The sequence below is a fragment of the Nerophis lumbriciformis genome, linkage group LG32 (genome assembly GCF_033978685.3).
Source record: "Nerophis lumbriciformis linkage group LG32, RoL_Nlum_v2.1, whole genome shotgun sequence".
Lineage (NCBI taxonomy): Eukaryota > Metazoa > Chordata > Actinopteri > Syngnathiformes > Syngnathidae > Nerophis > Nerophis lumbriciformis.
The window spans coordinates 6577454-6591122 of NC_084579.2; the positions used below are offsets into that span (position 1 = coordinate 6577454).

General features: G+C 36.5%; 1 protein-coding gene across 4 annotated transcripts; it reads right to left on the bottom strand.

Annotated features, from left to right (window-relative positions):
* Positions 1-224: 224 nt before the first annotated feature.
* LOC133574751 (uncharacterized) lies at positions 225-13404 on the bottom strand. Of its 4 annotated transcripts, XM_061927006.2 has the most exons (12): positions 12977-13404; positions 12764-12838; positions 12427-12687; positions 12174-12348; positions 12027-12089; positions 9872-10156; positions 9778-9804; positions 9607-9718; positions 9439-9530; positions 9309-9380; positions 9104-9234; positions 225-658 (listed from the first exon to the last, which is right to left on the bottom strand). In XM_061927006.2, the coding sequence occupies exons 1-12, from the start codon at positions 13086-13088 to the stop codon at positions 498-500; spliced, it is 1566 nt and encodes a 521-aa protein (XP_061782990.1). In that variant the 5' UTR covers positions 13089-13404; the 3' UTR covers positions 225-497. The 4 variants fall into 4 exon arrangements, with proteins under 4 accessions (XP_061782990.1, XP_061782989.1, XP_061782988.1 ...); XM_061927005.2 differs by having other exon boundaries at positions 9439-9527; positions 12027-12348; positions 12977-13403; XM_061927004.2 differs by having other exon boundaries at positions 227-658; positions 12027-12348; positions 12977-13398.
* Between the last annotated feature and the right edge of the window lie 265 nt (positions 13405-13669).

A 13669-nucleotide genomic window follows, 5' to 3' on the forward strand; every position in this document is an offset into this window, starting at 1 on the left:
TTTTTTAAAGCTGTTTAGTTTAACAATATTTGGGTATATTTGATCAAGATCAATTATATTTTTGCTATAAATTACATATTAATCTAGTTTTTAATACTGTTTAACAAGGTTTTCTTGATGCTAACAATAGCAGCATACAGAATAGAATACACATTAAAAGTGTTCATATGCAAGTATATTGAGTGACAAGAAATAAATGATAAAAAACATGCTTTCACAGTTTATTTTGTGCACAGTTAATTTATTTCACAGGCTTGTTGTTGTCTTGACTCTAACTGAGTGACAGCTTCAACACAGCAGCATTTCCCCCCCCCCGCACATGTCCCTCGTGGTCCACACTATCATCTCTCAAGACCTTCTCCAGAAGTTCTCTACACTTTAAAAACTTAATTCGTTCCAAAAATAGCCCATTTGAATGAGTTAAAAACGCCACGCCTGCAGCGGGCGAGGCCTTCCGCAGCATGAATCCACGCCAAACGTCGGCACAGGAAGTGACATCACATGTCCAGTCCTTGACGAGTCAGGAAGTCTTCCAGTGCGCTCAGCCGCTCGACCAGCATCACGTCCACGTCCGACTCGTCGGCGCCTTCCACTGCGCCGTACTGACGCCGAGCGCCGGTACGCTTCCTTGGCGTAAAAGCGGCTGGAAGCCCCGCCCCTTTAAAGAGACACAACCCATTTATTTTCTTCCGGAGCCTTCTCAGTGTAACATAACTTAAAAATCATCACTAATGTGCTCGTCTTTCACTACTATAAATCTAATCATCTTACACTGTATTGCTGACAGAATGTAGTATGAATGTAAGAATAGTGTGAATGTTGAAATGGTTTAAATGTTGAAGAGTTTGAATTTCCAGGAAAACCGGAATTTGATTTGGAACTTGGGAAAGTGTTAGTTTGATGAGTGGAATGTGTTGATGTTGGAATGCTTTGAAAAGGTTGAAAAATCTCCCATTCATTTCAATGGGAACTTCCTGGAAATGTGGGAATTTTGGGAAAATGATTAATACCATGAATGTCCTGAATGAGCTGAATTTGTTGGTGTTGGAATTGTTTAAATCGGCCAAGAAATGTTAAAGTAGTAACAGTTTTTTAATTGAGAAATTGTACTGTGGAATTCCTGGAATTTTGGGAAAACCAGGAATGTTTCTAGTTCCTAAACCAACTTGTTTTTTGTCCTGACTAAGAAACATGTTTTGACAGTGGAACGGTTGAAATGGGATGGGAAAAGGAAAAGGAGTAGTCAAACAAAAAAGTTTTGAAATAGTGTTAAAAAAAACAAAAAAAACAGGAATTCCTGGAAATGTGTTGAATTTTTTTAGAATTGTTGAAGGACAGCACACCATTCCCAAACAGGCTGAATATTTTGAAGTTAGAACAGTTTGAATCAGATGAAAAATGTGGGACTTTGAAGAATGTCCTATTGATTTCAATGGGAATTTCCCAAACATTTGGGAATTTTGGGAAAAGCGGGATTTGAAAAAAATTTACCTAAGCACGAATGTCCTGAATTAGATGAATTGGTTGGTGTTGGAAATGTTTAAATCGGTCAAGAAATGTTGAAGTAGTAACAGTTTTTTAATTGAGAAATTGTACTGTGGAATTCCTGGAATTTTGGGAAAACCAGGAATGTTTCTAGTTCCTAAACCAACTCGTTTTTTGTCCTGACTAAGAAACATGTGTTGACAGTGGAACGGTTGAAGTGGGATGAAAAAAGGAAAAGGAGTAGTCAAACAAAAAAGTTTGGAAATAGGGTTAAAAAAACAAAAAAACAGGAATTCCTGGAAATGTGTTGAATTTTTTTTAGAATTGTTGAAGGACAGCACACCATTCCCAAACAGGCTGAATATTTTGAAGTTAAAACAGTTTGAATCAGATGAAAATGTGGGAATTGTGGAACTTTGAAGAATGTCCTATTGATTGCAATGGGAATTTCCCAAAAATTTGAGAATTTCGGGAAAAGCGGGATTTGAAAAAAAATTACCTAAGCACGAATGTCCTGAATTAGATGAATTGGTTGGTGTTGGAATTGTTTAAATCGGTCAAGAAATGTTGAAGTCGTAACAGTTTTTTCATTGAGAAATTGTACTATGAGATTCCTGGAATTTTGGGAAAACCAGGAATGTTTCTAGTTCCTAAACCAACTTGTTTTTTGTCCTGACTAAGAAACATGTTTTGACAGTGGAACGGTTGAAATGGGATGAAAAAAGGAAAAGGAGTAGTCAAACAAAAAAGTTTGGAAATAGGGTTAAAAAAACAAAAAAACAGGAATTCCTGGAAATGTGTTGACTTTTTTTAGAATTGTTGAAGGACAGCACACCATTCCCAAACAGGCTGAATATTTTGAAGTTAGAACAATTTGAATCAGATGAAAAATGTGGGAATTGTGGAACTTTGAAGAATGTCCTATTGATTTCAATGGGAATTTCCCCAAAATTTGGGAATTTCGGGAAAAGCGGCATTTGAAAAAAAAATTACCTAAGCACGAATGTCCTGAATTAGATGAATTGGTTGGTGTTGGAATTGTTTAAATCGGTCAAGAAATGTTAAAGTAGTAACAGTTTTTTAATTGAGAAATTGTACTATGGAATTCCTGGAATTTTGGGAAAACCAGGAATGTTTCTAGTTCCTAAACCAACTTGTTTTTTGTCCTGACTAAGAAACATGTTTTGACAGTGGAACGGTTGAAATGGGATGAAAAAAGGAAAAGGAGTAGTCAAACAAAAACGTTTGGAAATAGGGTTAAAAAAACAACAAAAAAACAGAAATTCCTGGAAATGTGTTGAATTTTTTTTAGAATTGTTGAAGGACAGCACACCATTCCCAAACAGGCTGAATATTTTGAAGTTAGAACAGTTTGAATCAGATGAAAAATGTGGGAATTGTGGAACTTTGAAGAATGTCCTATTGATTTCAATGGGAATTTCCCAAAAATTTGGGAAATTCGGGAAAAGCGGGATTTGAAAAAAAATTACCTAAGCACGAATGTCCTGAATTAGATGAATTGGTTGGTGTTGGAATTGTTTAAATCGGTCAAGAAATGTTGAAGTAGTAACAGTTTTTTCATTGAGAAATTGTACTATGAGATTCCTGGAATTTCGGGAAAACCGGGAATGTTTCTAGTTCCTAAACCAACTTGTTTTTTGTCCTGACTAAGAAACATGTTTTGACAGTGGAACGGTTAAAATGGGATGAAAAAAGGAAAAGGAGTAGTCAAAGAAAAAAGTTTGGAAATAGGGTTAAAAAAAACAAAAAAACAGGAATTCCTGGAAATGTGTTGAATTTTTTTAGAATTGTTGAAGGACAGCACACCATTCCCAAATAGGCTGAATATTTTGAAGTTAGAACAGTTTGAATCAGATGAAAAATGTGGGAATTGTGGAACTTTGAAGAATGTCCTATTGATTTCAATGGGAATTTCCCAAAAATTTGAGAATTTCGGGAAAAGCGGGATTTGAAAACAAATTACCTAAGCACGAATGTCCTGAATTAGATGAATTGGTTGGTGTTGGAATTGTTTAAATCGGTCAAGAAATGTTGAAGTAGTAACAGTTTTTTCATTGAGAAATTGTACTATGAGATTCCTGGAATTTCGGGAAAACCGGGAATGTTTCTAGTTCCTAAACCAACTTGTTTTTTGTCCTGACTAAGAAACATGTTTTGACAGTGGAACGGTTAAAATGGGATGAAAAAAGGAAAAGGAGTAGTCAAAGAAAAAAGTTTGGAAATAGGGTTAAAAAAAACAAAAAAACAGGAATTCCTGGAAATGTGTTGAATTTTTTTTTAGAATTGTTGAAGGACAGCACACCATTCCCAAACAGGCTGAATATTTTGAAGTTAGAACAGTTTGAATCAGATGAAAAATGTGGGAATTGTGGAACTTTGAAGAATGTCCTATTGATTTCAATGGGAATTTCCCAAAAATTTGGGAAATTCAGGAAAAGCGGGATTTGAAAAAAAATTACCTAAGCACAAATGTCCTGAATTAGATGAATTGGTTGGTGTTGGAATTGTTTAAATCGGCCAAGAAATGTTAAAGTAGTAACAGTTTTTTCATTGAGAAATTGTACTATGGAATTCCTGGAATTTTGGGAAAACCAGGAATGTTTCTAGTTCCTAAACCAACTTGTTTTTGTCCTGACTAAGAAATTTTTTTTTGACATTGGAACGGTTGAAATGGGATGAAAAAAGGAAAAGGAGTAGTCAAACAAAAAAGTTTGGAAATAGGGTTAAAAAAAAACAAAAAAACATGAATTCCTGGAAATGTGTTGAATTTTTGTAGAATTGTTGAAGGACAGCACACCATTCCCAAACAGGCTGAATATTTTGAAGTTAGAACAGTTTGAATCAGATGAAAAATGTGGGAATTGTGGAACTTTGAAGAATGTCCTATTGATTTCAATGGGAATTTCCCAAAAATGTGGGAAATTCGGGAAAAGCGGGATTTGAAAAAAAATTACCTAAGCACGAATGTCCTGAATTAGATGAATTGGTTGGTGTTGGAGTTGTTTAAATCGGCCAAGAAATGTTAAAGTAGTAACAGTTTTTTAATTGAGAAATTGTACTATTAGATTCCTGGAATTTCGGGAAAACCGGGAATGTTTCTAGTTCCTAAACCAACTTGTTTGTTGTCCTGACTAAGAAACATGTGTTGACAGTGGAACGGTTGAAATGGGATGAAAAAAGGAAAAGGAGTAGTCAAACAAAAAAGTTTGGAAATAGGGTTAAAAAAACAAAAAAACAGAAATTCCTGGAAATGTGTTGAATTTTTTTTAGAATTGTTGAAGGACAGCACACCATTCCCAAACAGGCTGAATATTTTGAAGTTAGAACAGTTTGAATCAGATGAAAAATGTGGGAATTGTGGAACTTTGAAGAATGTCCTATTGATTTCAATGGGAATTTCCCAAAAATTTGGGAAATTCGGGAAAAGCGGGATTTGAAAAATTTTTACCTAAGCATGAATGTCCTGAATTAGATGAATTGGTTGGTGTTGGAATTGTTTAAATCGGTCAAGAAATGTTGAAGTAGTAACAGTTTTTTAATTGAGAAATTGTACTATGAGATTCCTGGAATTTCGGGAAAACCGGGAATGTTTCTAGTTCCTAAACCAACTTGTTTTTTGTCCTGACTTAGAAACATGTGTTGACAGTGGAACGGTTGAAATGGGATGAAAAAAGGAAAAGGAGTACCGGTAGTCAAACAAAAAAGTTTGGAAAAAGGGTTAAAAAACAAAAAACAGGAATTCCTGGAAATGTGTTGAATTTTTTTAGAATTGTTGAAGGACAGCACACCATTCCCAAACAGGCTGAATATTTTGAAGTTAGAACAGTTTGAATCAGATGAAAAATGTGGAACTTTGAAGAATGTCCTATTGATTTCAATGGGAATTTCCCAAAAATTTGGGAAATTCGGGAAAAGCGGGATTTGAAAAAAAAATTACCTAAGCACGAATGTCCTGAATTAGATGAATTGGTTGGTGTTGGAATTGTTTAAATCGGTCAAGAAATGTTGAAGTAGTAACAGTTTTTTAATTGAGAAATTGTACTATTAGATTCCTGGAATTTCGGGAAAACCGGGAATGTTTCTAGTTCCTAAACCAACTTGTTTTTTGTCCTGACTAAGAAACATGTTTTGACAGTGGAACGGTTGAAATGGGATGAAACAAGGAAAAGGAGTAGTCAAACAAAAAAGTTTGGAAATAGGGTTAAAAAACAAAAAAACAGGAATTCCTGGAAATGTGTTGAATTTTTTTTAGAATTGTTGAAGGACAGCACACCATTCCCAAACAGGCTGAATATTTTGAAGTTAGAACAGTTTGAATCAGATGAAAAATGTGGGAATTGTGGAACTTTGAAGAATGTCCTATTGATTTCAACGGGAATTTCCCAAAAATTTGGGAAATTCGGGAAAAGCGGGATTTGAAAAAAAATTACCTAAACACAAATGTCCTGAATTAGATGAATTGGTTGGTGTTGGAATTGTTTAAATCGGTCAAGAAATGTTGAAGTACGGTAGTAACAGTTTTTTCATTGAGAAATTGTACTATGAGATTCCTGGAATTTCGGGAAAGTTTCTAGTTCCTAAACCAACTTGTTTTTTGTCCTGACTAAGAAACATGTGTTGACAGTGGAATGGTTAAAATGGGATGAAAAAAGGAAAAGGAGTAGTCAAACGAAAAACATTGGAAATAGGGTTAAAAAAAAACCCCAAAAACAGGAATTCCTGGAAATGTGTTGAACATGGAAAAATGGTAGTTTGAATGTCCAGGATGAATTGAATGTGTTGAAGGGGGAATGGTTTGAATCTGTTGAAAAATGGACAATTCATTTTGAATGGGGAAAATGAAAAATCAAAAAAAGGAGTTTTAAAGAATTGTTGAGGTAGAGCACACAATTCCCAAACATACTTTTTTTTGTGTTTGAATTATCTGAACTTAATATTTTTTTCTACATAAAAAATGCTGAAAATTCCATTAAATAGAAAATTATGAGCAAAATTTGTGTGTTTAAAAATCCAGTTTGTTAAAATGCAGTCAGGGTTTCCTTACATGGGCAACTTTAATGCCGTCACACCTTCAAAATAATGTTTTTCTTTTTTTTCTTCTCTCCATGAAAACTTTTTTTTAACATGAAAACAAATTTAAGTGATATATTCTAATAATCGATATATTATATAATCTATTATTTATGTACTATTGGTACTAGTATAATATGTTTGAAAAACAGCTCAAATATCATAAAAATGTTCCACATTGCTTTATTTTGAAAAAAAAGTCAGTCTAAATAGGCTGTCAGAAGCGCACCTTGTTATATTTTCCAAATCCAACTGAAAGGACTGTTTACACATTTGGCAAACTAAATTGCAACATTCAGGGAGGGCAGAATAATAAAGTGTTACATTTTACAATAAGCAGCAACAATTGTTGCATTGAACAAAGAGAGCACAGTCTATCTACCAAGTCAGATTTATTGTACTGATTGTGATTCTGCTGATATAAGAAGAAAAAATATATATATATCTATGTTATTATTATTATTAATGGTATTATTAATAGCTAATAACACTAACATGTTTTTTTAAACATACATAAAACATGTGTTTAGCCTTTTAAAAGAAAATATGTGCATCATTGCAAATCAACATTTTCATGTCAGAATTGATGATGTCATATTGACCACGCCCCCACAACCCACATATAGGGCAGTGTTTTAAAATTTAGTGTAAAACAAAATCAGTGTAAGAAAATTCAGTGCAGGAATTATTTGTTCTTCCAAACTCAAGACCCAAAACTTGACACCTTGTGGACTGGTTCTGAGACAGGTTTGGTTTACTCTTAAATTTCAGAAGTGAGTCTTGAGTTTTGAAGCAACAAATATTTCTGCAATGAATTTTCGAACAATAATTTTTCTACACCATATTTTAAAACATTGCATTTTGATAAACTGATTTTTTTATGCTAAATTTTAGAACACTGTGTTTTAAAGAGCTGAATTTTTAAACACATTTTTTACACTGAATTTTAAGACATTGTTTTTTAACAAACTGAATTTTTAAACCCTGATTTTTAACACTGTATTTTAGAAAACTGTATTTTAACAAATTGATTTTTTTAAACTGATTTTTTTACACTGTATTTTAACAAACTGAATTTTTGAACACATTTTTTTACACTGAATTTTAAGACATTGCTCTTTAACTGAATTTTTAAACACTGATTTTTTTACAGTGTATTTTACCACACGGTATTTTAACTCACTGAATTTTTGAACACTGTTTTAACAAACTGAATTTTTAGACCCTGATTTTTTTATACTGTATTTTAACAAATTGATTTTTTAAACTGAATTTTTACAAGCTGAATTTTTAAACACAACATTTTTTACACTGAATTTTAAGACATTGTTTTTTAACAAACTGAATTTTTAACTAACTGAATTTTTTAACCCTGATTTTTTACACTGTATTTTAGAAAACTGTATTTTAACAAATTGATTTTTTTTTTTAATTTAATTTTTTACACTGTATTTTAACAAACTGAATTTTTGAACACATTTTTTTACACTGAATTTTAAGACATTGTTCTTTAACTGAATTTTTAAACACTGATTTTTTACAGTGTATTTTACCACACAGTATTTTAACTCACTGAATTTTTGAACACTGTTTTAACAAACTGAATTTTTAGACCCTGATTTTTTTATACTGTATTTAAACAAATTGATTTTTTAAACTAAATTTTTACAAGCTGAATTTTTAAACACAACATTTTTTACACTGAATTTTAAGACATTGTTTTTTAACAAACTGAATTTTTAAACACTGATTTTTTTTTACAGTGTATTTTACCACACGGTATTTTAACTCACTGAATTTTTTAACACTGTTTCAACAAACTGAATTTTTAGACCCTGATTTTTTTATACTGTATTTTAACAAATTGATTTTTTACACTGAATTTTAAGACATTGTTTGTAAACAAACTGAATTTTTAAACACTAATTTTTTACAAAACTGTATTTTAACTAACTGAATTTTTTAACACTGTGTTTGAACAAACTCCATTTTTTTAAACCCAATTTTTTTAACACCGTATTTTAACAAATTGATTTTTAAAACAATTTTTTACACCGTATTTTAACAAACTGAATTTTAAAACATAGATTTTTTTACATTGAATTTTAGGACACTGTATTTTAACAAACCAAATTTTTAAACAATTTGTTTGAACGTTGCATTTTTAAACACTGAATTTTAGAACAATTTAATTTAACAAACAGAATATTTGAACACTTAAATTTTGTATGCTGTATTTTAACAAACTGAATTTTTAAACAAATTTTGCTCACACATTTTTATTCAATGAAATAAAAACAATCAGTTCACAAAATTCAAATGTAAAAATATCAGTTAAATAAATTCAGTGTCCTAAAAAAGCTTCCATATTCAAGACACAAAATAACCTTCATACAACATTTGCTACTTGAAAATGACAATTTGGTATAAAGTATGAGATATAAATAATTTTTATGTCATGTCGTCAAAATATATTATTAAAAGTGTTATCTAGAGTGTGCTGGTCTAGCAAAAATACCCAGAATACCTTGGGGCCGCTTCCTCTTCCTGGGTTGAGTGAAGTCAGGAAAGAGGAGGAGCCTGCGCCGCCTCTGCTGGCCAATCAGAAGCAGGGCTCCGTCTTTCTCCCGAGGCTCCTCAAAGATGGTCTCTAAGCTCCTGCGGGGAGAGCAGTGCATGCTGGGACATGTAGTTTGTGATGTCATCGTCATGGTGACGGTGACCTCGCTGACCTGTTGTTGCTGGGAGATTTGTAGTTCTTGTTGGTGTAAATCTCCTCCACGCTGAAGTCTTTCTTCTTCACTCTGAAACATCAAGACTTTGTCCTCTTTGTCCTTTCTGGTGGGCATCATTGTGTCCTACCTCTGGACCTTGGGCAGTCCCATCGGCGTGAGATGCGTCTCGCGCGGCGGCGCCCGGCGGATTGGAATCTGGGACACTCGTTTTTCTCTCTGCTGTGAGCAAAAAAAGAGCCAAAAAGTCAACAGGGCGAAATATTCACGAATGCTCAAAGTTAGCCTCGGCGCTAACCTCCCTAGCGCTGGATGCTGATTGGTCGGCCGGGGGCGGAGCTGATGAAGGCGGGGCCAAACGGAGGCGGCTCCAGGCGCCGCGATTAACTCGCCGCTTGGTGTGCCTGCGACTGAAAATAACAAGACGTCAATGGAAGGAAGTAAGGTTGGAAAAAAAACGTCAACTGACCTGAGATCTGCCGAAGGTCGCCCGTAGCTGCCAATTCCAAACACAAGCGTGAGCGACACAATATGCAAATGAGGCCACACGGCAAACAACCCACCAGTGATCGGTGCTGAGACTGGGCGGCGCCGTCCAGTCTCGCAGACACCGCCAGGGATTCCAACAAGTGCCGCCCATCACTAAGACCCCCGCCGCCGCCGCCACGACCACCACAGAGAGATGCAGCAGGGGGGCGGGGCCAAAGGAGGCGAAGACCAGCGAAGACGGCCGCGGCGTTCTGTGATTGGAGCCGTGCGAAGGGGCGGGGGTGAAGTCTGAGAAGCGCCATTGGCTGGAGACGCCTGACAAGTGCAGGAAGTGAAAAGCATTGTGGGAAAATGTGTCGCTGGAAAAAAAAAGACCATTTATTTCACTTTTTTGCCCAACTGTATCATTTTCATCCATCAATCTATCCCATACTTGCCAACCTTGAGACCTCCAAATTCGGGAGATTTTAGGGGGGTTTTGAGGTGGGCGGGGCTGGGGGGGCGGGGTTAAGGGGTGAGGAGTATATTTATAGCTAGAATTAACTGAAATTCAAGTATTTCTTATATATATATATATATATATATACCTGTATGTAAATAAAAGAAATATTTGACTTTCAGTGAATTCTAGCTCTATATATATATATATATATATATATATATATATATATATATATATATATATATATGAATGTACCGTATCAACAAAACATCAAGTTAAAATGTGAAAATTATAATTAAATATGTGCATTGTATAATTACAACACTCATTAAAACTGAAAAGATATTACTAATATTTGACTAAAACAGGATGACAAAACGATTTAAATTAAAAAAATAAATAAATAAACTTAATAATAATTAAAGTACCATTACAAAATTTAAAAAATTTAAAATAAATTAAATTAAAAAAATAAACATCAAATTGAAATAAGTGTCTGACACAAGAGCGTAAATTAGCATGGTCATCTGTGACTACGCTGCCAAAGATGGAGATATATATATATATCTCAATATATATATATATATTGTCGGAGGCAGATATTTACATATATCCGAATTTAAGTTGTACTTCGTCCGTTTCTTTGTCATATTTGAAAACAGCTCGTCTTTTGCACTTCTTCTCTTGATGCTCTGTCAGCAAGCAAACTCTGTGTGTTAACCTCGAGTTCTTTGGAATGTATTATGGCTAGGGAGACGTGCTTTTGTTATGGCTAGGGAGGTGGAAGGGAAGAGAGGTTTTTGGCGTTGGGAAGGGAGACCATTTTGGGTGTGCGGGATAGAAGGTTCTAGGGTTAGACTGGTCTCAATCTAAAATGTATATTGTCAAAGCTTTGAGAATATATACAACAAAATACCTATTCTGTCTCCGGTGGTTTTTCAACTCAGCTTTAAGTGTCGGAAAGAACTTGGGAGCGAATTGTGACTTGAATTCCCTGGGAGGAACAACTGGTCCAAAACGCAACATGTCCAAAGTGCAGCCCATAGCTATGTGAAAATGTGGTTTTGGGTGTCGGTGCAATGAGTGGCAGCTACGCCGTGTTTTATCATTGGACCTAAGTCTTTGGTTTTGTAGGCGGGGCAAAGAGCAAGGGAACAATGTGGGACAGCAATTGTGTCCATCTTATACTATGCTAGTTGTAGCAAAGATATGTCAACACCCCCCTGGAAGAAGGGGGGTATAAATATATATATATATATATATATATATATATATATATATATGTATATATATATAAAACTTGAATTTCAGTGTTCATTTATTTACACACATACACACATAACACTCCTCTCTACTCATTGTTGTATTTGAAAGTGCAATGCTTTGCAGCCAGTAGCACAGCCTTTGAAGGAGCATAGGTATGGGCAGTGTAATATTCTGGGTCGGAGTCAATAACCAGGCAAGGTGACGAAGTTACGTCTCTTTACTTCGTACTTCAGAACCGACTCCCACACTTGCCGTCAGGGTGCGCAATACAACGTAAACCGTTGGCCAACCAAAAAGTAACCACAGAACACTACACGGTATAGTGTTCTGTGGTTACTTTTTGGTTGGCCAAGCGGACGTGACGACAGGCTGTCCTCACTCAGGTCCGCACGGACCTGGAGGGGGCGGCGGAAATCGGGAGAAATTCGGGAGAATGGTTGATTTTCGGGAGAGGCACTGAAATTCGGGAGTCTCCCGGAATATTCTGGAGGGTTGGCAAGTTTGATTTATCCACCTCTCACCTGCAACCATTCCGCCTGGCGACATCCTTCATAGCCTTTCCTGATTGGCCGCCGCCTTCCTGTCTTTGATTAAAGTTGACAAGCGTGAGCGGCACGTCCTCCTTAGCTCCGCCCCCTGGCCGGCAGAGCACCATGCGGCCCACGAACCTCCCAGCATCCTCTTCTCTCTCTTCCACCGCTCCTCTTCTTCTGTGGCTCTTCTTCCTTCGCTTTCTGTCCCTCCCTTCCTCCTCCTCCTCCTCCTCTCCTGATTGGCTGCTCTTCCAGCAGAGAACCGGGTCAAGTGACGATGAAGTAAGAGGGGCGGGGCTACACAAGGAAGCTAAACAGGAAACAAAATGAGATGGCGTCAGAGGTTGAGTAAGAGGGGAAGTCCTTATAAGGTAATGACAACAAGTACATGTGTTATCTGAGCCATGTGGAGGATATTTAGTGGCTCCTCCTCCGCCTCCTCCTTCTTCTGTCGGTCTGCTCCTCTTCCTCGGCCTCCTTCCACTCCTCCTTTCCAGGGCGTCCAACCGCCGACCCAAAGACATCAGCGCTCCTCGCAGGAGGCGACGCATCTCCATCCTGTGAGCGGCGAGCAGGCGGGGCAGGAGGGTGGAACAAGGACAGCGTGGACAAGGACGATGGCACATGTCGGCGGTGGCGGTAGGCGCACCTAGGAGGGAAAAAAAGCAACGATGGACCGAGTCATCTAAAGGAAGGAAAGCGCTAGAAAAAGAGGACATCCTCACTTGTTTGTGCCACTCCAGCGTCATCACCGTCAGCCAATGGGAGCGCGGGGGGCGGAGTCACAGCCGCCATGACGACTATCCAAAAATCACCATCAATAAATAACAATTACAAAGCAAATAAAGACAGAACCGACAAATGCCGTTTAGGAGAAAATGTATTTTACATCGACTTGACATTCAAATGTATTCTCGCGAGATTTGACACAGACTAACCTCCGGCTTGTAGCAGCGGTGAAGCTAACTTTATAGCCTCGTCGCGGCTCCTTTGAGAAGCACCGCGGCAACGTCGTGGAAAGATGCCAACTGAGCCGGCAAACGACGACATTTGTTGGGGCAGAGCGCCGCGGCGATGCCGCTAACTACAGCCGCTAGCTACCGTTAGCATGCTACACTTGTGTACGTAACGTAACGCGCTTTTAAATGTCACGTTTCTCAATAAACATGTTACCTTCGTCACCCTCGCGGCTCGGCGGACTCCTTAAATGTCATTTTCATGTGGTTTGAGGTAAATGTAAAGAGGATATTCCAAAAGAATGCGGTCTTTCGCGAACCAGCGTTAAGCTGATGAAAAATCGCAGAACTTCCGGCAGGATTGTCAAAATAAAGGCTGTATTATGAGCTCTAAAAACTAAGGCACCAAAAGCATTTTTTTTTAAATGTGTCCCCAGTGTTAAGTTTAATGTTAGTACTATTAATTTGATACATATTATATCGTTAACTAAAACTAATTCTCAGCTAACCTAGCTTGCGTTTATGAATTCGAGTTAGACATATTTTATAACCAGAGGTGGGTAGTAACGCGCTACATTTACTCCGTTACATCTACTTGAGTAACTTTTGGGATAAATTGTACTTCTAAGAGTAGTTTTAATGCAACCTACTTTTACTTTTACTTAAGTATATTTA

What these genes read in the sequence shown, in the direction of transcription:
- LOC133574751 (XM_061927004.2), bottom strand. Translation starts at nt 13,088, where the DNA reads ATGTCGTCGTTTGCCGGCTCAGTTGGCATCTTTCCACGACGTTGCCGC. An exon ending in CGCTGGAGTGGCACAAACAA is followed by an intron (nt 12,688 to 12,763) that starts GTGAGGATGTCC and finishes TTTCCCTCCTAG; the next exon opens with GTGCGCCTACCGCCACCGCC. An exon ending in AAATCTCCCAGCAACAACAG is followed by an intron (nt 9,235 to 9,308) that starts GTCAGCGAGGTC and finishes CTCTCCCCGCAG; the next exon opens with GAGCTTAGAGACCATCTTTG.